Genomic DNA, 25,392 nt, shown 5'->3' with positions numbered 1-25,392 from the left:
TCAGCTTGAAAAGTCATTGTTGTGTGCACAGTCTTGCTTTGCTGAAAGATAAAACGTTCGTTACATTTTTTCTGTGTTTGTAATCATTATTTGACTTCAAAATAAGTAGAAAAATGTTGGTGTAGACTCAAAATTATATTCACAGAATGTGAATTCATTGTAAATGTAATGTATCAAGTGACACCCCTCTCTGGTGGAAACGTGTAAATGCACACAATGTGCGGAAGAACATTTTGTAACATGGGTTGTGCTTTGGCCCCCTTCCCCAAGGGGATGAATCTCATTATTGATAGAGATGTTGATTTTGAGGTCATTTGAGATCGAAACATCGAGCTGGTGCTTCTGTTTAAGCCTGTGCATGTGACGTTGATATGTAAAGACGTATAAAAACTTGACTTTTAAATGATTATTTCAGGCTTTACAGGGTGACTCACAGCAGTGCACACTCAACATATTTTAGCCTGTTTTGTTCTCCTCACTCAGTAATGACACTACTTTCAGTTTTTCACAAAAAACTTATGCAGTGCAGCTTTAATGTAAAGACATTTTATTCTAGTTCTGTTGTTTTTTTCATTTTGAAATTTTTCACACAATATGAAAGACAGCTTTGTGCTCAAATACTGTAGAAAAACAACAAGGAAAAATAGTTATCTGATATTTTTTGCCTCTTAAGGTCAGTATCGGTGTCAGCCGCAAACATTTCATATCGGTCAGGCCCTTGTGTAGAGCATGCGGTGTTCATGTTGATGCATAGTGGCCAAATGCTATTAAATCCTTGGGAAAAGTCGTGAACTGTTCATCTGCTCCTACATTCCTCACATTCGCCTCAGCCTACTGACTGATCCTGACCTCCTGACCATTGCTCTATCTTCTCTGCCCTCCAGGTCACTGACAATATGAGGTTGGCCTGTCTCACCCTGCTCCTGGTGTCTGTCTGCTGGGCTCTGCCCTTCCGCCAGTCTGGCTTCCTGGATTTCATGATTGAGGATGAGCCTGGGTCTGGTCTGGACCATACTCCCCCTACAAGCCGGCGACCCCCTAAAATCCCTAAAGTCCCTGAAGCCCCTGTAATTCCTGAAATCCCTGATATTCCCCTTGGGCCAGTTTGCCCCTTCAGGTGCCAGTGCCATCTAAGGGTGGTACAGTGTTCTGATCTAGGTAAGCTCCTTCAGTATCACCATATATGATTCACATTATGTACACAACTGAATGTGACATGACTAAGGCTACGTTCAGATGGTGGAATGGATTTCGCCAAAAATGCCATTATATTCTATGGTACGATGTGAATTCTGTGCCCTTCCCACCATGGAACAGGTTTTTCCAACATGGATCAAGTTGAAAAATGCTCAACTTCAGTGGAAAAGCTTCACTCGTCATGTGTCACTTTTCATGAGGTAACCAATCAAAAACGAGGGAAAAACTAAACCAGAGTGTGTTTTTTTCACATATATAACTTACAAAATACTCAGCTCAAGCATGAATATTTATTCACTGTTGTATGTACCATCCTGTACATTGTCATCATTGAGGTTTGCTAAAAAACCTTGAGAAACAGATGATGAGTCCCGATTACCACTGTAGCTTGGCAAGAAGTTTACTTTTATGTAGAAAAATGCTCTGCAAAAAATAGTATTATGGCAAGTAAAATTATTGTAAATATCATCAATAAATCTAATATTTCTCCTGTTATGATTATTGTAAGCTTAATTTAACGTTATTAATCTTAATGCTAGATATTTTTTACTTAAGTACTTAGTTTTTTACTAAACTCAAGTTTTATTAAGTAAAATTATCTCACTATATTGGCAGATAATTTTGCTCATTTTAAGAAATTTGCTTGAAACCAGCCAAATTATCTGGCAGTATAGCGAAAATAATTTACTTGATAAAATTACCTAAAACAAGCAAATTATGTCTAGAAATGAGATAGATAATCTTATAAAAAGTGCACAACCATCTCAAAATGGGAAATATTAGATATATTGACTAGATTTAAGATCATTTCACTTGACAAGATACCATTGTTTGCAGTATATTTATTGGTTGTGGTGATCAAGGCACTCGGTAAGGTTTGTTAATGTTTACATGGGCTGATTAGGATGAATTAAACCTGATGTAAGTGCAAAAAGTGCTGGTTTCTTTTGTCTTTTTGACAAGAAGAGAATGTACTCCACCATCTGAACACAGCCTAATAATCTAAAATGAATGATTCTACTGAACTGGTTCAAAGTCAGAGTTCAAAACACATTTCAGACTTTTAACTGACTTAGACTTTAGACTAAAACCCTTTAGCTTTGAGTGACTGTGTACCTTGATAATGTTTATTTTATTCAAATAAATGATCATTCCATATTATTACTCCCAAAAAAATCATATCACTATGAAAACTTTACCAAATGTTTCGGGAGTGACAATTTCAGCTCATTTTGAGCAGAACTCAATGCAGCATGAATGACCAGAAAACACAGCTTTGAACAACTGTACACACATAAAATCATCATATTTCAGATTAAAATACAAACCAGTTCACTTAACTTCAGAAAATGTGTTTCGGTAGTGACAATTCTTAATGTCCTGCACTGATTTTCCAACTTTGGGACATATTTACTTCAAAACAATGGGATGTAACCATGTGGTCATGAGGGACAGGGATGCAGCCTCACTTCCTGCTCTAAAATGCAGGGGCATGGCTAAAATAAGACTCCGCCTGCAGACTAAAACTCTGTGTTTCAGTAGTGACATGAAAACGTGGGACAGCATTTTTTTATTTGAAAAATTAAACTCAATAAATCTAAATCTTTCAGCTTCACTTTGAAAGAAATAAAATAACTTTAAATGAGAAAAAAACAAGTTGGGTTTAAATAAATCACAACAATCACTGTAAATATCTAAGGTCTGACTACTTCATTGTTTTTTATATAGTGTTTTTTACTGTGGGACGAAAGTTTAAACTAATGCAGTAGAATGGTCTGTCCAGACATCCGCGGAAAAAAAATGATTGCATTAAATATACGTAATTGAAATGTGTTTATCATTTCACATCAATAACATACAGTACATCATCACAGTTATTGGCAAAAGTGCAAAGCAAACTTGCATTGATGGACTGTATTTTACTCATGTGGGGCTGATGAACAGAGTTGAATCACGTCAATTCAATATATATTAGAGCAGAACAAGAACACGAAACTCCACCGTGCTGCTCCCGTCCAGAGCCCAGTTTTGACAGCCTTCATCTGAAGTCGACTGGCAGCCCAACATATTAAAGAGGTCATCCCCTCCATATTTCTTGTGCCTGATTTTTTCCCTGAGTTTCATTTTTGAGTGTTTATGTACCAATTTTTACAAGACGGTTTTCCAACCTGTATATCTCTTAAAATTACACAGGCTATGCATTTAAGACAAATGTAAGGAAATGAGCTGTGCTTTGATTGGTTTCCCGCATTCAAAAAGCAGTCCAGGCTGAAACACCCCTTAAAACTTCAACAGTGGCCGGGGCCCCCGGTCAAATTGCACTTTTTATTAATTTTTATTTTCATTTTTTGAAAAAATGAGTTGCCAAAAATCCCTAACTTAAATCTACACTCCTAAAAAAAAAGGTGGTTCTTCAAGGGTTCTTAACTAAGGAAAATGGTTCTATATGGTTCTATATAGAACCATGAACACTTCATAAAAAACCCTTTCTTCAGATGAGTGGAGAATGTGCTGTAGATGACTCTATATAGAACCTTTTTGAAAATATAAACCAAACCAAAAGGGTTCTCCTGTTGCTAAAAGCTTGATATTTCTATATAGAACCATTTTCTTCACTAAAGAACCCTTGAAGAACCATGCTTTTAAACTTTGCAAATTACTATGTAAATGTGGTGATTTTTTGTGACATCACAAAAACAATTTACTCAAAATGAGCTGTTTTTGAAGATTAGCTTCCATGAACTGTATCAACTGGGGATATTTTTTGAAAATTTTAACAATGTTTACACACTGCATCAGACTCTTATTTCATAAAAGTATGCAGTTTTCAATGAGTGTGTTTACATGCACTTAATAATCCGATAACTGCAGAAAATCAGATTTTGTCAGTAATCTGATCAACACGTTTACATGCTCTTGAGTAATCAGATAATGGGAAAACTCCAGGTTTACATGAGTCAGACAGTAATCAGATTTCTGCTATACAACCAGCCAATAAACTCACAGAAGGAGACGCGACGTAAACGTAATGTAAAACGTAAACTTCATGCCGTGGCTTTTTTCTAAAACATCGCACCACTTTATCTGAAAATATGAACATACATCATCCAGAAGATGAAGAATATTTAAATCCTTCATTTCCTCAAGAATGTATTTGGTTTCAGCATCACTTCAAAAGTGTTTTGCTGCATCTCGTGGCAACTCTGCTCAATTATTTCCGGTACTGCCGTCTGTTTTCGAACATACGCAGTCTCAGAGAAACGAAAGAAATCAGAGTAAGAGTTTACATGCACTGAGAAGTCTGATTACCGAGCTAAAATCCAGCCTCTTTATCGGATTTCTTAATTGGATTTCTCTGATCTAAGAAATCGGAGTATGCTGTTTACACGACCATTTGAATAACCAGATGACTGCAGAAATCTGACTGTGATCAGAATTATATCGGCCCTTTAAACAAATCAAACACATTTTTTCCTGAATACATTTCAACTGCTTACAGAATCTTCTCTAAGCTAAAGTATCATGAGGATCCACGTTAGGAGGAAGGAAACAAATATCTAATCACCAACACAACTTTGGCTCACGTTCTGCTCTACGTCATTGCTTTGATAAGACCATCGGCCTTGACTTCACCCTGATAAGCTGCGTTGAGCTGTGGGCCTGAGAAAGCCCTGACCTTCCACTGCAGTGAACTGAACTGTGTTAGCAGTCTAAAGTTGAGGTGTCTGATAGAGTCATGAATAAACTCCTGCTTGATCTGCCCCTGGCTTTAATAAGGTGCCTGTCTCTGAAAACCATCGTAAATGCTCTCGCATGCTGTGAACCGTGTGCCACATCCGCTCACGGCCAAACGCTGGCCGCAGTACGGCAGCCTCGTTTTCCTAATTACTTCCACAGACTTCATCTGTCTGTCTGTCTGTCTGTTTTTCTGTCTGGAAAGGCCCGAGACCATCTTCATAGTCTTCACAGATGTGGCTCGTCCACATTAAGAGACTTTTTCCAGAACAGATCTATCACAATAGATTGCGCAATGCTTTGTTTCCATGTAATTACAAAGATTTACTTAATTGTTTGGGACTTTTCCTCTTTGTTTTCACCGAGTTTTAGCTGTGAGGTCTCTTTGTTTGTGTTTTATTGAAGCAGCCTCGTCGACTCCTAAGTGGAATTCCACCAAATTTTCTACATTTCTGCATTGAGACTTAAGCAAAGTCGTTCAGAGTGGTTTGATGTGGTTTGATTGTAGAGTAGCTTAACGACTCTTTACAGTGGTGGTGATAGGAACCAGGTGCCATGATGCCTACAAAGCAAATCTAGCCATTTTATTTACTATCCAAAACCACCAGTGAACCTATCTGTCTTCTGAGTTCTTATATGTCGGTATGATGGTAAAATAGTGGTAAATATGAAAAAAATAAGCTTTCTTTTGGGAATATTTTGCATCTCTCCACCTTTGAGATTTTAAATTAAAAAAATATGTTTTAGGCCAGAAAAACAGTGTCTCAGGCATCATGCAATGTATTCATAATCATTTCATGTAATAACGTTCTGTGAGGGGGCTTTTAGAGGCATTAAACTCTGTTCCCATCACCACTATGGACAATTCTAGATTGGTTCTAGTTTCTCTAGAATGGAGCATTTTACATCACTCTGAATGACTACAACTTAATGAATTCATCATGCAGAAACGTAGGAAAACCCCCTCTAAAAGTTAATCTCGATCATCATTCCTGAGGTTTCTCGCTCCAATTGTGCTCGAGTTTGCATATTTTGGATGCAAACGTAAGTTTAAAGTTCCCAAACATGGCATGGTGGGGCCAAATTGCATCCCAGACTGATTGTTATGTAGCTATGTTAATGAAACAGGTCTACTGTGACCATTTTGGAAGCTGACCGTAATAAACAAATTCAAGATGAGATCAATTTCAATCCATTTCAGTCCAAAATCAGGCTTATACGCACACTGAAATCTGAACTCGCGCTCTGATCTTTCTGGGGCTGTCGAAGGACTACAGAAGGTCAGATGGTCAGATGGACAGATGCTGAGGAAGAGTAGGTTCCATTATTTCATAACATAGCACTGCATTCCCTAGACGGAAATGGGGGGGGGCTGTATTCACCAGACTGCAGCCCTCATCTGTTCTACAGACCCTTTGGCAGGCTTGTGCAGAAGGAGGGAGGAGAGAGAGGAGAGGAAAGGAACAGAGGGAGGAGAAGAGGAGAGAGGAGAGGGGAGAAGCCGAGGGCAGGGGAGGGGAGCTGTCAGGCCTGTTCTCCATCTAAACTCACCCCCTTTTTTTGCAGTGAAAAACGAGCCTCGCTTACGCGGCGCCGCAGCTGTGTGGAAAACAGCACTGAGAACAGAGCGAGGGGCCCCAGCAAAACTCACTTGCTGAGGAAATGCATAGGGGCCCTGTTATGTTTGTATGTTGTTGTTGCTGTTGCTTGAGTGGTGACACTCGTACATGTGTTTGCATTGCTGAAATGAAATCTTTTATTTGAAGGCTACCTTCACAGGGACTTCATAGCACATAAGCAGTGAATAATGCATTTCTAAAGCAATAGTTGAGCATTTATGAGCATTTATGAAGATGTTTTATGAAATAAATGGCACTTTAGTGACATAAGAGGCCTTAAAGTAAAGTTAAAGACACTGTGCTCCATTTACAGCACCATCATGGAGCATCTTTCCGAAGTAATGGAGCTTATAAAGCAGAGGCCGAATTAACAGCACATATTCCTACCTTGAAATGGAAAATGTATAATATTTTATGAGCTATAATGATATTCTACCATGGGTATTTCTACATTTACTCCAGTGCAGCATTTGTACTTACAGGCATATACCTTCATAGGGACTTTAACCAATCAATCAATCAATCAGTCAATCAATCAACCTTTATTTTCACTCAAGAATACACTGAGAGTCACCCTTATTTTCAGTGCTAAGAATTTACAGCATAAAGGGATTGAAAAATAAATTAAAATGAAACTGAATCAGGTGAAACTGAAATGAGCAGAACTACATGAATAAATTGACAATAAAATCAAAGAAAAACAAACAAACAAAAAAGATAAATGGAAAAAAAAATAATAGAGTCATTATGATTTAATTGAGAAGGAGAAAAAATAAACAAAAACGAGATAATAAACTGGTTAATACATTTTCAACATAAAAAGACACCATAAAATATGAAACAGTCATGTTATAAAAGTAATAAAGATAAATAAATAAATCAGAACAGCAATAGAATTAAGATCAAATTAAGAGTTTAATCAACCAAATGAAATGAAATAAATAAAAATAAAATAAAATGATTGGAAAAAATAAATAATATAATTTAATAGAAAAGGAGAAATGAAAAGGATAACTTTCATAAAGGAGGCATAAGTTTTGAATAACATTTAAAAATCAATACTTGCATATTTATGAATCGCATGCTATTTTAAAGATCACATAATATGTTTTATGATGTAAATGACTTAAGTGCATAAGTTATATTGCATTTTAGTTGCATAAAAACTCACTATGTAGCACTGAGGTGTATCAGTACATCCTTCAGGATGTTTATAATATATTCCAAGTGTAATAACAGTTATGCCTGCAATACATACTTTAATCTCAATCTCAAAGCACTCAAAAGCACAACTAAATACATTTAATATATATATATATATAGTCAGTTTAAATACACATAAGTTGTTCCAAAATAATACAGTTAGTGTGCATATAAGCATGTTTAAAGTGTAAACATTAAAAATATGTATATACGTCAATCTCACTTATATTTATTTTTACATTTTTAAGTACAATGCTGTTTTCTATTGAGCAGTTTGCACGTTGTGTCAGAGCATGTATGCTAGATGTCCTCTAAATCTCACAGGTGAGGCTGTAAAACACTTTATTTTGCTGTTTTTGAAAAAAAAAAACGATTAACAGTGGAGCAGCTGGACTTCTTTGCATGTCCCCCGCTTGACCTCTGCCTTAATACAGTTATACTTTTGTTTTATTCTCATTTGACAATTTGTTATGGAATTACAAACACATTATTTCCACGTTATTTCCGGCCTCCGCTGCGTTCAGTTTATCACGTGCAGTGAATTTTATCAACATTTCAGATTTGTTTACCCAGAACGGCTGAGCAAGCTTTCTCTCCGGAGCTATATTGTTGATATAAATGTTTTATTATCTTCAGTAAATCGTAATATGCAGCGAATCTGACCAACATTTCAGAATTGTTTACCCCAGACTAGTCTGGCAGGCTTTCTCTCCGGCATTATAATCTTGATAAATCCTTTGTATCATCATCAGTAAATTCTAAATTGGAAAATGCTGATCCATTCAGGGTAAATAGAACATGCTTGACCCATATTCAGCACAGAGACAAGAGTTTCCAGAGACTAAACAGAGTGGGCTGAAGGAAACATATGCGAGGCGTTTTCCAGGAGAGCTGACATGTCAAGAGCTGTTCGTATTGTGCCCAGTCTGCTGCTGTTATATCGTACACACCATCATGTTCTCCAAACTGTTTATACACTTCCACACACAGAGAGACAGAACGAGAGAGTGATGATGGGAGACAAGCTTTTAGGGGATCCAAATGCCCAGTGATTCATGTCAAAAATGTTGAAATGAATCACTCTTTTCTGCTTACTGACATTGCTTGCCCACTTCTCAATTACTTCATATGAATGTTCTATAGTTTGCTAGAACCCAAGTTCACCTATTTGGAAATAGAGATGTAGCCCATTTATGTTCTCTTTAAGCAGAAGCTTTGATCTCAGAGATCAAGTATATATATATATATATATATATATATATACATATATATACAATCTCCCTGGACAAAAAAATATTCACCCTGCATGTTTAAGGTGGTAGTAACTTCAGGATCCTGCAGATGATCGGGCTATAAATACCTGCTGGGTATGATGGGATTCATAGATTGAGAAAAGGTGGTACAGTGCAGTGAAAAAGGATTGATTGCATTTGTGGCAAAGGCCACAGTGTGAAAGAAGTAGCTGAATTTGCAGGTGTATCGAAGCGTACAGTCATATGGGTCGACCAACAAACTCAGTAAATTTCATTGTAATTTCTCATGTTTAAGCAGGAAAGTAAATCAGAAACTCCTCCAAGTAGTGGGTGAGAAATATGGTAAAAAATGGTGACAAAATACAAAGAAAGTTTTCGGAAGTAAACAGTAATCCCCGCGACCCAGAAGGATAAGCGGCTTAGATGAAGAAGAACAGCGAAAAACCCATAAAACCACAGTAGGAATCACTGCTTTCTTTTACAGCCCAGATTCAGTTTAGTTTATAGCCAAAAGGTACATACTGTATAAGACTCTGTACTTTATTTGTGTACAATACATTTTTATGTCATATAAATATCCACTACTTTTAACACAATATAATTACACAGCACTGTGGAGTTTGTACCAAATACTTACCCAGTTAATAATCATTATGAGTTATTTTAATATGTCTTGATATGTTCTATCAGTTTAAGATCTAGAACTTTAGTGTACTTTAGTTAGTCTTGGTACATATCAGAATTTTACCCGAAATATTTACTCTGGAAATGCACTTTGGAGATTGTATCCCACACATACCCAGGTAATATCTAGAACCTGTTGAGCATCTCATTGCAATTCATGTAGACTGTCTCAGAACATCATATTAGCCAAAATAATCATCTAGCATACTGAGCACTTTGGAGTTTGTCCTACATACTTATCTGGCTAATACCTAGAACTTAGAACTATCTCGCACTGTAAATACCAAGCACTGTTAATAACACTGTTACTACACACTTTGCATTGCCAGTCAGTGTAAATCCTAATATGCTAATCAGTTTAGAGTCTCATAGATTCATTTCATAAGGTTTCAAAAGTGGCTTAGAATTGCAGCATCTAGAATGTCCATCAAAATGACCGTCTGGAGTTTAAAAACCTTTTATTTTAGTGGTCAAAAGGCTGGACTCTACCTCAGGGCTGTCATTACTTTTTGGCCACGAAGTTGATGGAGAGCAGCCGACCTGATCTGCAGCCAATCACCAGCTTTAACGCGGGGAACTTTCCACAATCCTCTAAGAACTCAGTTTCCCATCAGCCCATGCTCGTAGCTGCACAGAGGAGCCTCTGTCTGCCAGATGAATCCCACTGTAAACAATCAAGTGCTTTTTCTACTATGTTTTTCTCGCGTTCCTTCCATCGTGATCACTCATCTCGAGAGACGTTTTAACTAGCTGACACATTCGGTGGATGAGTTTATTTGAACAATCCTTGGCTAAAAGAAACACTTCAGTGTGGTCCAAAGCAGGGAAGCCATCTTAAGATAGGGTCCATTTTCTACTAGCTGCTTTTCTGCATGCTTGTTTTGACCCCCTTAAAATCTCAGACTTATTGCATACTAAGGCTTATTATTCAGTAAATACAGGGACTTCAATGCAAACTGGCTGAGCTATTCTTCCGTTATAGAAATGTGTGGTAAACCTTCGGGCCTGCTGTTAGTACCTGGCTATTTCAGGGGTTAATCCTAATCTTGGGAACATCGAAAGGTCCAAGCTCACCATTTACATACACATACTTCAATTTATCACCTTCAGCTATTCTCATCAAACCTGCCTTTGTGCTCCTCAGGGATGAAGAATGTTCCAGAGGATATCCCAGCAGACGCCACTCTGCTGGACCTACAAAACAACAAGATCAGTGAGATCAGAGAGAATGACTTCAAAGGCCTCAAAGGACTTCATGTAAGTTAGCTCTCTTTCCCTCTTTCGCTCATTCTAACACAGCCTTCGCTTTAATTCTCTAAATTAGATCGTCAAAACAACGTCCATCACAAAAATCAGAGTGCATTGAAATAAGGCTGACCGCATTTAACGTGATGGGAATGATCAAATGGTGCACTTTTCTATGTGCTTTTCAAAAGCAAGAGGAACAAAAAGTACCACTATCCAAAAATGTTCCCGCTGTTTGGAAATTGGATACTCAGAGACTTATCTCACCCGCAGAAAATTCCAACTGATCTGTTCTTCAAAAATGCTTGAAGATCATCAGTGGGGGAGTGATCCACTCTCTGGCATGTTCCTGGAAGAGGCAGACCAGACCGTGCGTCTGCTATTGAAATCTTGAAATTTGAAAGTCGTTTGATGGCCAAGAAGGTTCTCGAAAACAGCTTCTAATCTTTGGAAATCAATCATATGAGTCACGCAGTGTTGTGCAGAATACTTTGAAAGTGCAGCGATGGCTGAGTACTGAATGCACCGCCCTAAATATATTGAGTAAAGTATTTCATTACAATACATAGAGAAGTATTTATATACATTTAGAATACATATTGATGCACAAGAGAAAAACTCTCAACATTGGTTTGGCTCTCACTGAGAGCTTCAATCCCTTTGCCACTCCCACAATCCCACTGTCGCTCCCACAATCCCGCTGCTGCTCCTATAGTCCCACTGCTGCTCCTATAATCCCACAGATGCTCCCATAATCCCACGGCCACTCCCATAATCCCACTGCCACTCCTATTATCACTCTACCATTCCCATAATCCCACTGCTGCTCCCAAAAATTCTGCTGCTGCTCTCATGATCCCACAGATTCTCCCATAATCCTGCTGCCACTCCCATAATCCCACTGCCACTCCCAAAATCCCACTGCCACTCCCATAATCCCAATGCCACTCCTATTATCACTCTACCATTCCCATAATCCCACTGCTGCTCCCACAGTCCCGCTGCCACTCCCATAATCCCACTGCCACTCCCAAAATCCCACTGCCACTCCCATAATCCCAATGCCACTCCTATAATCCCACTGCCATCTCATGAACTAAGCAAAGCATTCACCATATCTCAATTACAAAATCTTCCACTGGTTTATCACATTGATTTTTCAGTCCACTCAGGCTTTAGGAACTTCAGCATTTGCACCACAGAAGTAATTCTGATTTTAAAAGGGTTAATAAACACATATTAATAGCATTTCTCTTAAAAATGGTATATATATATATATATATATATATATATATATATATATATATATATATATATATTAGTGTGTAAGTATTCTAAAAATATTCTCCTACAAATGTAAAAGGTAACTGTGTTCTGAATACTGCCTTTACAAAATGTAACATGAACTGAATACAGATACTGAATTTGTGTATTCTGAATACATATTCATACCTGAATACTTGTATTTCATTACATCCCAACCCTGCTCACACAACAATAGCTCTACAATAATCTGTATCCCATCGTTGCAAATCAGTGGCGTGGGCCTACGAAACAAAGGGCTGTGAACAAATACTGTTACGCACACTGTGATGCACAGTTTACTGTACAACACTGGTGTAGCTGAGTTTGCATTGCCATTACAGTGCGTCAGAAATCCATGAGCTCACATAAACATGAGCATCTCTGTTCTCTCTCTCTTTCTGATTTTTGGTTGGACTCAACATCACAAATTACAAAATAAATTGTTATAACTGAAAACTTAATTGTTTAGAAACATTTTTTTTTTTATGCTGGCTTCAGTAACATTCCCGTTTCGGAATATTTTGGCCTTATTTGGAAGTCTTTTACAAAATGGCCCATTCATAGTATTTGATTATGTCATTGCGAATGTTCAGTCACCATTTTGGTTGGCAAGCTACTACTGAACAGAGCTGGCCTCTCCACTGTTGCTGCACCTACAACCCTCAGGTGGATGAAGACCAAGCAAACTAGCCAGAATGACCATGAAAAAGTTGGACACTTTAGATACAGTCTCCAAAAAATACTACAAGAATATCAGATTGACTGATGGACTGAATCTGTATAACCTTCACATCTTTTAAGTGCAGAACATTCCAACACATGAGATGTTACAAAACTAATAAAAATGGCCACCAAAACTGCCGAAACTCTTAAATAATAAACGCATTATTGCTGTCAGACCAAAACCTTGAACCTCCAAAAAGGCAACTTTATGGGAGCATCTTAACTTAAGTAGAAGTTAATGGAGAAATGACCTATTCCAAGTCATTTTAGGCCATTTCTTTTGGTCCATTCATCATGGAATTTTGACACAATGTAAAGTAAAGCTGCTGCTTTTAAATTATGTCAAAAAATGAAAATGACAAAAGTGGAGATACCAGATGCAGCGACATATATTATGGACATATCATATGTATGTATAAAAAGCTGAAGTTGGCTTTCTATTTACTAGCTTCTTATTCTTATTTTCCGTTCCACCTTAAATGGTGTGGCCAACACTGGCCTTGTTACATGTATGCACAGCTAAAAGATATTTTGCTTCAGAAACATCTAGACATCCAGTTTACCTCAAGAAAAGCAGCCTTAATCAAGAAATACCTTCAGCAGTTTTGTCTTATATGAACACACCACTAAACTAATATGAACAGCTAATGACCAGCACCACAGAGCTGTAATCAGACACTGGAGCTGCTCGATTGTTTAAAGCGACTCACTGTCTGATCTAACGCTGCATCCCAAACCACACTTCTGTACTTTACCTACTACACTAATGAGTGCACTTCTAGCAGTACTGCATTATTTATATACTATTTAGTGTGCTAGAATGCACTTTGAGATGCACAGAAGTAGCTCAACAGTAAATCTCATCCATTAATTTTCATCTGTTACTTATTAACAGCAACAATACAACAACAAATCAAATAAAATCAAGCCAGTGCACTCAAATATATTGGGTATTATGCTTTAAATTAGCTTTAAATCTTGAAGTTGCCCACCAAAATGGTGGCCCATGCATTTGCGTGACGTTATCAGAATACTGTGAACAGCCTGCTAAGCTGTTGAAATAAAAAAATTAATGTGTTGTGCTACTAGCATGCAAGACTAGCACTTCACGCTAATATTTATCAGAATCAACATTCACCAGAGTGGTATATGTAGAAATTGATGAAAATCAATGGTGGTATATGTAGAAATTGATGAAAATTAACCAAAATTGTTTATTAATCATGGAACTGACTAATCATATTGGCTCCGTGAAACTTGCTTGTGACGTTTTTCTTCTCCCTGATTTGTGGCGCATCTAACATATAAGTGGCAAGCAAAGCAAAAACACCTCTTTATATATGTCGCTGTTGTCAGAGGAAAACCTTGTATCTCCAAAATGGTAACTTTACAGGAGAAGGAAAAAAACTACTTTTCTTTTAATGTAAGTCAATGGAACCAGACATTTTTCCAAGTCATTTTGGGCCGTTTCTTTTGGTCCATTCATCATGAAATTTGTAAAGAACAACAGGTTTTTTCAAACTATTCAAAAACTGAAAAACAACAAAAATGGAGATAAGAGATTTTCTTATATACAGCATCTATGTGCATATAAGCCCAGTTAGACTACTGCTGCAAATGCCTTCCCAAAGCATATGAGTATAATTTCAGACCCTCTTCATTCTCCACTTGGTTCATCCCAGACCGAACGTAGGCCTGCAGTTCCAGGTGCAGGGAGGAGAAACCATCCACTTTTGGAAACCAGCCTTCCTTCTGTAAACCAATAATGCTTTCTGGAGCACAATAAATACAGGCTGCTGTCACAGGTCCAGTGCTGTTTCTACACTACATTACTTGACCTGTGCGAAGTAACACATTCCCGGCATTTCTCCCTGTCTGGATACGTGTCAGCAGAAGTGGGTGGAGGGAGAAATCTTTCATGCTATGTTTTGGAACAGGCTAACCCCCCTAACAGCCTCACAAAGCCTGGATCCGCTGGCCTCCAGCGGGATTTGAATCTGATCCGAAGAAAAATTGGAGAGCAGTCTGCTTTGCTGTGCTTGCCATGACTGTTTAATTAGCTCTATGAAAATAAATGGTCATTTTTATGTGCTGGAATGCTGACTGCCATTGGGAAAGGCCATGCTGCTAAGTATCAACTCCTTTTGGTTTAACTATACGAAGGACGGCCAAGGGTTTAATAACTTAATTCCCACACTTAAGGCACTCATAGGTCTAATAGAGTGAAACAAACAGAATGTCTTTTTCCAAAAGCTTTGCAGCTTAGACGTTTTACATTGCAAAGGCCTCAAAAGTGCTCAGTGATGTTCCCAAACTGATACATAACAAGAACCCTTGTACATTACTCTTTTGTAACATCTGAGGACAACTAGGAAACCAGACATTTCAGGCTAAATACGGGTGGGAACCTGTTATGATTGGAATAAACTGGGAGTGAAGTTTCTAAACCAGTTCAATAGCTCGTGAAGGTGGAGCTCAAAGTAGGGGGTGATGTTGCTGATGAATAACAAGCCTATCGTTAGCACATGGATGGAATGTAAGTTAGCATGGCTGAAAAGTCCTCAAATAACTCCAAAAAAAAATTGAAGAAAAGAACCAACATCCTCAGGCAAATACAGATGGACATATATACATTTCTCCACTTCATTCCCACTGAAACCTAACATTTTTTTTTTCTTCTGTTCCTCTAGGCTCTCATCTTGGTAAACAATAAGATCACCATCATTCATGCCAAGGCCTTTGCTCCCCTGATCAGCCTCCAGAGGCTTTACCTCTCCAAGAACCTGCTGAAGGACATTCCCGCCAACATGCCCAAGAGCCTCCAGGAGCTGCGCATCCATGAGAATCAGATCAGCAAGATCAGAAAGGCCTCCTTCGCTGGCATGGCGCACGTCATCGTCATGGGTAAGCGTGGGGTCAAGGTCTAGACGAAGGCTAGCTCCTCTTCTCTGGAGGATCATCACCAGATGTGGCTCAATATAGGAAACAGCATTATTGCGCTTTATCAGTGAAGCTAAGATGATCTCTGTTATAGTTATAGCCTTTTCAATGTACTGGATTTTTGCGGCCTCAGTTCTGTTACTACATGAACACTCATGGACAAAAAAATCAAAGTTACACAATTTTCCTACAGATCTAATCAATCAGCCAAGACATGTTTAGTGGCCTTCTTTAGTTTTGTGCGGGAGCTATGAGGCCAATGTTGCTAACAAACACTAAAAGTCAATAGTCACCCAAATCATTTTTGGAAATACATCCCCAAAACTTCTCTCAACCCAGCCAGCCCACATCCAGCTCTTCATTAAGATTCTCCTGTTGTCCAAAGTGGATACCTACAGTGTTTGGCTACTCAGTGATATTTAGTTCATTTTTATAGCTCACAGTAAGTCCTACTGTGTCCTAAACTACATCAAAAAGTCTGCACAACCTTAAAGGATTGCATGGCAACAAGTTTTCCATTTACTTAATGTACCCAATTTTCCACTTACCCCAAATACAGTTAATCAGCCAAGACAAGTTTGGAGTCCAAATTTTGCTTTTTTTAGTTTTGAACAGGAGCTATGAGGCTAACATTGTTAACAAGCACTAAAACTCAGTAGTCACCCAAATCATTTCGGTAAAACTACATTAACAAAACTTCTCTAAACAAACTCAAACCATATCCAGCTCCTCAATAAGATTCCCCTGCTGTCTAAAGTGGATACCTACAGTGTTTGGCTACTCTGTGAATTTTTGTTTATTTTTATAGCTCATAGTAAGTCCTACTGTGTCCTAAACTGCATCAATAAGTCTACACAACCATAAAGGAAAAGTTGAGCAACAAGTTTTCCGTTTACTCAATGTACCCAATTTTCCACTTAGCCCAAATACAGTTGATCAGCCAAGACATATTTGGAGTCCAAATTATGCTTTTTTAGTTTAGAGCTGGAACATTGCTGGTAACAGCGCTGGTAACATTGGCTAACAAACACTAGAACTCAATAGTCACCCAAATTATTTCTGTAAAAATATATTAACAATGCTTCTCTCAACCCACTCACACCACATCCAGGTCTTCATTAAGGTCACACAAATTGGTTGATGTGGTTTAGACAGTATGACCTTCTGTAAATATTAGCAAATCTTCCCAGCTAAGAGCAGCGGAAATACAGAAACAGTAGAAAAGCAGAACTGGCTGCACTAAACTACCTCAGCAAGTCTGCGCCACCTTAATGAACATCTGGATGCAGTTTGAGCTGGTTGAGAGGAGTTTTGGTGATGTGTTTTAAAGTAGCCTATTTGGGTGACTATTGACTTTTAGTGTTTGTTAACAATGACAGCTTCAGTGCTTCAGTTCTAAATGAAAGAAGCAAAATCTGGACTCCAAACACATCTTGGCTGGTTGACAACAAGCAAAATATTGTGTTCCTGTTTCTTTCATGAAGGCCTTGATGCAGTTTGAGCAGGCGGAGAGACATTTCGCAGATATATGAACAGAAAATATTTGGGTGACTATTGACTTCTAGCGTTATTAACGTTAGTCTTGTAAGATCCACTGAAGTAGTAGAATTTGGAGACCAAACATGTCTCGGCTGAGCTTGAGATGCTGCTCTGCTTCATGGTTATTGGAGAGGATGTCCATCTGTATCTGTAAACTTAAGAATGTGTCTGTGCCTGTGCATGCTTAGGAGTGTTCTCTTGCATACATTCACACAGTTCAGAGTTTTCCGTTTCACTGCACTTTTAGGCTTCATCCATATGTATTCAGTCACCCAAACACACTAAAACCTTGTTTTCCATTTGGGCTTGTTCAGCCATGTGTGAAATGGCCGTTCCAGCACCGTTAAAGCACCGTGGCCCTGGGCATGGAGCACACCTGCACAAATCAGCCAATCACAGGCCTTTCCAGTTATTCACATTGGCATGCCAATGGAAAATAGTGGAAAATGAACGTGTCCTGAATCCATTAACATGTATGTATGCATGAATAGTGAATAAAATACTGCATAAATAAAATCTTCACCTGTTCCAGAGCTTGGTTCCAACCCACTGACCAGTTCAGGGGTGGACGGAGGGGCTTTTGCCGATCTGAAGAGGGTCTCCTACATCCGCATCGCCGACACCAACATTACCGCCATCCCCAAAGGTAAACAGAACACTCCAGGCAGTGGTAAAGATTTAAGGGATGCGACTGTGCATGAAACATTTCATGACTGAACATAGAAGTATATATCATCAGTCATATCCAAGAAGATCAAGAAGAACTTTGGGTAACACTTTATTTGGACAGTCCATTGTGGATGCTTTGTAGATGTTTATTAACGTTTAATTACATTCAACTAAGTATCTATTTAATTCATCTTAATTTATCCTACCATAAACCTGGACTTAACACTAATCCAATCCTTAATCTAAACCTAAAACCTAAACCTAACAATCGCCCTGATCCTAAATCCAATGTTGACCTTAACACTGTTGAGAATCAAATGAGTTTTGTTAATAATTTGAACATAAATTGATAATATATTGATAATCTATTGAGTGGGACTTTGTCATTTCAACCAAGCTGTTACAAGCTTGACATCGTAACAATAGCAGAACCCTTTTAAGTGCTATGCAGAACCATTTTAAAAAAGATTCTATATAGAACCGTATACAACACATTCTCCATCAGTCTGAAGAACCATTTCACCATGCAAAGAAACAATTAAGCATGATGAATGTTCTATATAGAACACATGGTCCTAAATGGAACCATTTTCTTTACTAAAGAACCCTTTAAGGACCATCTTTTTAAGAGTCCTCTGTAATATGATGAAAACCGGAATGTAAAATAAAGTGTAACTTTGTCCAAAATAATTAAACAGTAACTACACACTTAAAAAATATGGTTCTTCAAGGGTTCTTTAGTAAAGAAAATGATTCTATATGGAACCATGAATATTCAAAGAACCCTTTGTGTTTAAAGCGTTCTTTACATCATGAAAGGGCTCCTTAGATTGATGGAGAATGTTTGAAATGGCTGAAAAGAGTTGACATTGTAACAATAGAAGAACCCTGTTTGGTGCTGTATAGAACCCTATTCAAAAAGGCTCTATATAGAACCATCCATAGCACATTCTCCGTCAATCTGAAGAATCATTTAATGATGCAGAGAACCATTTCTTCATGCAAAGAGTTCTTTGAGTGTTCATGGTTCTATACAGAACCATCACTTTCAAGAGTGTACCTGTTTTCTCATCATCATTATAGAAAAACAAAAGAAGTAAAGAAACCAACCAGACGTACTACCAGCTACACTCTTAAAAAAGATGGTTCTTTAGTAAAGAACCATGAGCTCTGTATAGAACCATTTCATGCTTAAATGGTTGTTTGCATGGAGAATGTGTTGTATATGGTTCTATACAGAACCTTTTTGAAAATGGATCTATATAGCACCAAAAAGTGTTCTTCTATTGTTACGATGTCAAGCTTTTATACGATAGAAGAACCCTTTTTGGTGCTAGGAAGAACCAATTTCAAAAAGATTCCATATAGACTCATATACACCTCATTTTCCATCCATCTGAAGAACGATTTCATGATGCAATAAACCATTTAAGTGTAAAATGGTTCTATATAGAACTCATGGTTCTATATAGAACCATGTTCTTTTCTTAAGAATCCTTGAAGAACCGTCTTTTTTAAGAGTGCACATACTGGCAAGTCCCTGTAATATAATGGAAACCAGCCTGTAAACTAAAGTGTACATAACAACTATGTGTTTTCTTGACTTTGTGATATGTAGAGCATATATAACCACAACTCACAATACCGATAAATATGAAAGTACTTAGTGGTAGGACTTCAGCATGTATGTACCAGAAAATTACTTGTAAGTACTACATATGTACTTATTAAATATTGTTACGGTCACACTTTATTTGGATGGTCCCCTATAGATGATAAACAGACACCTACATTATTAACAAACTTCCTGGTGATCGTTGATCAACAGCATTATGGTTAGAGTTAGGTTTAGGAGTAGGTGTAGGTTTTGCCTTGAAATTAGGTTTAGGTTTAAGGTTCGGGACTGATTTAATAGAATCTTTCACCCACAGCTTGAAGTTCAGTTGCATTTCCTAGATATTTAGTTGAATGTTAGTTAAAAGTAGGCTGAGCATCAACAAAGCATCTGTAGTGGTCCATCCAAATAAAGTGTTACCCACTTTTTATTACATTTTTTACCATTTTCTAAAAGTAATAAGCCACTTAAGACAAAATAGCTTTAAAGGGAAGTCTGACTGTTCAGATTTGTATGCCATAAAATAGTGTACATGTCCAATACTATAATGATATGATGCAGAAACCAACCAAAAGTGCTTTGTTTGTTATAAAAACATGACACATTATCATAATCCCTCTACTAGTAGGCACTGTTGCAGTGATAATTTCATATACAATCAGAAAGTTTTTCTCTTGTGTAATGTAGCGTTAATTTGAGTTAAGAGAGAGAGAGCAAACGCTTGATGTCGCAGCAGAAACGGCAACTTAGAATGTAGAGGAATTTGGTCTGTTTTTAATAATAAATAAAGAATTTTGTTTATTCAACATATTACAACGGTAATAGACACCATATTGAGGTCTACATGTGTTAGCAGTCAGGGTTTCCTTTAAAACCAACTTGAAAGCAGGCCACTGAGACTGAAGTCTCTCTCAGATTCTCTCGATTCCTGGATCGCACATGACTGCACACCCATTTTATTGCTAGCGTCCTGCTATTACAGCACTTTGTCTTATAACTTGATTGGCCTTTAATGACTGGACGTCTTTCTTTTTCACTTTAGAGTGTGACATCTTTGCTCTTTCTGTTGTGAAACCTTGCAGGTCTGCCCAGCTCTCTGTCAGAGCTTCATCTGGACGGGAACAAAATCACCAAGGTCACCTTCGACAGCCTGAAAGGCCTGAAGAACCTGGCCAAGTAAGAGCTTGTGCCAACGTGTACCCCTTCTTTTTTCCGTTGGACGGGCTTGTCAGAGAGTATCAGACAGAGAAAACCATATATCTGACTTAATCATGTGATAATTGTGAGGTTCATATGAAAATGATTAGGTTCAGGGGGTCTCGCCACGCAGCTGAGAAAGCCCATGAAATTCAAATTACAATTCAGCCCAGTTTCATGGGTTTATTTTGGAAAATGAAGAAAAGGCAGAAAATCGTGTTACTCCCGTTTTCCATCTGCGATGCCCAGTTCCTCTGGCTGAATCGATGCTCATGTAACCCTCCTGTGTGTTCACTCTGTTATACTTTTGTGCTCTGCAGCCTTCGCCTTGATTAAGTGCATAAAGGAACTAAATAGATGAGTAAAGAGATCTCAATGTCCTACTTAGCAGAATGAAAGAATCATCTGGTCTTCAACAAGGGGAGCTGTATTATTATAAATGTTTATTTGTGTTTGTGCAGGCTGGGCCTGAGCCATAATGAGATCAGCGTTGTGGAGAACGGTTCTCTGGCCAATGTGCCTCACTTGAGGGAGCTCCATCTGGACAACAATGCTCTGACCACTGTGCCCACTGGCCTGCCTGAGCACAAGTACATCCAGGTGAGCTGTTAATGGACCTACCGGTACAACTCTTGAGCACTTTTTCTGTCTAACCATGAACTCAAAACACAAAAAAAAATTTCTACAGGAATCTAAAATGTAAAACACAGTAAAAAGGCCCATGAAAAATAAGGTATTTAAATGAAATTGTTGTTAAACAGGATATGATTTGGATTTTTGGATATATATATATATATATATATATATATATATATATATATATATATATATATATATATATATATATATCGCTGCTGTCGGAAGAAAACCTCATATCTCCATTTTTGTCATTTTTTCAGTTTTTGACATATTTTGAAAACGCCTGTTCTTCATCTTTACATTGTGTGTAAATTTCATGATGAATGGACCAAAAGAAACGACCCAAAAATGACTTGGATAAATGTCTGGTTCCATTAACTTACATTAAAACTAATATATGCTTTTTTCCTTCTCCTGTAAAGTTACCATTTTGGAGATACAAGGTTTTCTTCATTGACAGTGATATATAAATATATATATATATACATACACTACAGAAAATATCTATAAACTACTCTTAATACCTGGACACATGTATAAACTTTTGTCCTTAAAGTTAAGGATATGCATTTTTTTTAAATAAATAAACATTATTATAATAACAAGACGACCTGTCCAGGGTGTATCCTGCCTTCCGCCCAATGACAGCTGGGATAGGCTCCAGCACCCCACCGCGACCCAGAAGGATAAGTGGTTTAGATGATGGATGGATGGATAATAACAAGACATTTTCATGTTTTTTAGGGCGTCACACAAACTGAACCAGCCTAACCGTGACTCAGAAATGATATTTTCCAATATTTGCTAAGGACCATTACATTACATCATAGGGTTACTTGTGGTCTTATTTATGATGCAATACCCTGCCCACTCTTTCATACCAGCATGTCAAAATAAAGGCCCGTGGTTAATGGTTGTGCTACATGACATTTTTATGTGCCAAAAATAAGCCGATCAATCCTAACGTTGTGTAAAATTTTGGGTCTTACAAGTTTTTGTTGATTTTCTAAGAAGAAAGTTAAACACATTGTCTACAGAGAACACACTCCAGCACATTTTAATACACAGTTACTCTTTATTTGTTGAATTTAATAAATTTGGAAGAAATGGAACATAAAATGTGGCCTGTGCAAAAGTTATGGCACATTGTATACTTTATATTTCTGTTATGTTAAAGTAAGCAAATAAAAAGAAGTTGTGCCCTGAAATGTGCAGAAAAATGTCATTTTCGTTTGTTTACTTAGAAAATCAACAAAACATGTCAAGTTTATCATTTTGACCGTACAATAAAAATCCTTTAGCTGGAGATCTACCTTCCTGCAAAGTTTAGTTCCAACCTGTATCCAATAAGCTGCCCCGCCTCCTTACTTAACTCTAATACATCTGATCCAGCCAATCAGGGACTTAGGGAGTGGTTAATTAGCTGGAGCAGGTGTGGCAAACTGTGGTTGGAAGTAGACTCTGCAGGAAGGTAGATCTCCAGGACCAGGGTTAGAGACCACTGCTCTAAAACTTGTCCCACATCACAACAGTAGCAAGGATGGGTCGGTGGAATCAGTGGTCAGTGGCAACCTTAACCACTATGGTCTTTCCATGTTCCCAGGTGATCTATCTCCATTCCAACAAGATCGCTGCTGTTGGCACAGAAGACTTCTGCCCCCCGAGCTACAACACGAAGAAGGCTATGTACTCTGGCATCAGTCTGTTCAGCAACCCGGTGCCTTACTGGGAGGTGCAACCGATCACCTTCCGCTGCGTCTTTGACCGCTCCGCCATTCAGCTGGGCAACTACAGGAAGAAGTAGAGCGTCCAATCAGAGTGCCAGATCACTGTTCTCGTCCCACCCCCTCCCTTCCAACCGCACCTTGAGTGTGTAGCTCAATTCGAATGTCAGAAATATATTGATGCTCAAACAGAAAACCTGCTAAAGTCATTCAATATTTTTAAAAACTGTACTGACAATACTGGGAAATAATCTCAAGTAATCCATAACAAATGGTCGCATAACTCAGCATGTAGTCAAACCACGCCCAACACTCTCATTTGCCTTTCCTATGCATCCATATAGCGCTACTGGAATTTTAACAAGTGGAGGAGAATAATCTGATGATTTTAGAGGTACTATTTTTTAAAAATAAAAAGAAGCCATGACCACTTAGAATAACCAAGTGCACATATATATAAATACATATATATTTACTTACACATGCATAGCCCTTTGACTCAGCAGAATGTGATTAAATACGGATTATTGTTTATGTAAAGAAGATCCGCTCCTGGCCTCTCTGGATCTTTGGGACTTAAGCCATTCCCTAAAATGAACTCAGATGACTAGTCCGGCCTGCTGAGCGGGCAGTGAAGGGTCAACTCATGCCAGAGTGCCATGAACAAAAGCTGGTTTACTAGGTGTACTCAACTATTATTAGCTGTGTAGCGGTAGTGTTCACAGCGTACAGCAGTTACGCTCAAGCTTTCCGTCTTTCTCCTCACATAGCAGCGATTTGACTTAGGAGAGACAGAAAGCTGAATTGTCACACTCATGTTCCTCCTCTTGCTTCAGATGTGTTTTTTTTCTCCTTTTCATTTTATCTCATTTGTCTTCTTTGCTCATTCTAAACCCCAATGCCATGTAACATAGGATAGAAGATGCAGCAGCCAAGGTGAACATAGCTCTTCAAGATATAGAATAAACTATATTGTCTTTTTAATGGAAGCAATTCCCAAAGATCTATATGCTTGCTTTTTCTAAAGGGTGGTGTACTGAGTGCCATGCTATATGCGTGTGTGTATTTCTTTATTTTTTATTTTTTTTTTCCCTGCCTTAGTGCGAAGAGGAGCGGAAGGAGCAGGTGGACGTGGCCGAGCATGTCCCCCTCTGTCTTGTTAGTGATTGTCTCATGTATAGAAGCTGTATATAAATGCTGTATAAAAGAAAATCTCCCTCTCTTTGCTTAAAGCACAAGCACTTACAGTAGTAGTCCAGACTTTAATATATCAGCAATAAAGGTGACCTCTTTCTCCAGAAGGGGCTCGTGATCCAAACCAAATAAAGAGTCGAATCCAAAGACGTACGCTCTCTGGGGGCTTCCACCACACATGCACACCTGGAACATTTATGTTGCATTTGGGGTTTCTGAATGTTTGCGGGCCCTACTCTGAGACCCCAACACCCAATCCACCCACCCTAGTCACATTCTTTTGTATGCAGAAATAGAAAAAGTAATAAAAGTTAATTGTAGGGTTGTCAAATTGCCAGAAAAAAACAATTAATCACGATTAATCATGATTAGTTGTGATTAATCGTGATTCATTTTTGGGTAGCTGACCACGAATAATCACACAGTTCTATCTAGTCAATTGCAATTGATTGCATTGTTTGGTGTAGTAATTCACAATTAATCATATTATTTTGTGTAGTTAATCATGATTATTCACATTATTTTGTGTAACTAATTGCGATTAATCACATCCAGAGTCACATTCTTTCGTATGCAAGAATAGAAAAAGAACTAAAACTTCATTTTAAGGTTGTCAGATTGTCAAATAAAACAATTAATCACAATGATTTGTGATTAACTGTGATTACTCATGATTCATTTTGGGTAACTGGCCATGAATAATCACACAATTCTGTCTAGTCAGTTGCAATTGATTGCATTGTTTTGAGTAGTAATTCACAATTAATCACATTATTTTGTGTAATTAATCATGATTATTACATTTTTTGAGGTAGTTAATTGAGGTTAATCACATCCCAAGTCACATTCTTTTGTATGCAAGAATAGAAAAAAAATAAAACCTCATTTTATAGTTGTCAAATTGTCAAATA

General features: G+C 37.9%; 1 protein-coding gene across 1 annotated transcript in view; it reads left to right on the top strand.

Moving 5' to 3' along the window:
• Nucleotides 1-24,610, top strand: part of dcn (decorin) — a 38,598-nt gene extending 13,988 nt beyond the window's left edge. Inside the window, exons 2-8 of the mRNA XM_036577695.1 lie at nt 885-1,158; nt 10,836-10,948; nt 15,655-15,868; nt 17,976-18,089; nt 20,810-20,903; nt 21,386-21,524; nt 23,167-24,610. Of these exons, the coding sequence (XP_036433588.1) occupies nt 897-1,158; nt 10,836-10,948; nt 15,655-15,868; nt 17,976-18,089; nt 20,810-20,903; nt 21,386-21,524; nt 23,167-23,367 (1,137 nt within the window). The 5' untranslated portion in view covers nt 885-896 and the 3' untranslated portion in view covers nt 23,368-24,610. The remainder of the gene's footprint in view (nt 1-884; nt 1,159-10,835; nt 10,949-15,654; nt 15,869-17,975; nt 18,090-20,809; nt 20,904-21,385; nt 21,525-23,166) is intronic.
• Nucleotides 24,611-25,392: the final 782 nt, after the last annotated feature.

Source organism: Colossoma macropomum, unplaced genomic scaffold (genome assembly GCF_904425465.1).
Source record: "Colossoma macropomum unplaced genomic scaffold, Colossoma_macropomum, whole genome shotgun sequence".
In the NCBI taxonomy this organism is placed as follows: Eukaryota; Metazoa; Chordata; class Actinopteri; order Characiformes; family Serrasalmidae; genus Colossoma; species Colossoma macropomum.
The sequence above is the reverse complement of the archived record's forward strand: the minus strand, read 5'-3'. Positions and strand labels throughout refer to the sequence as shown.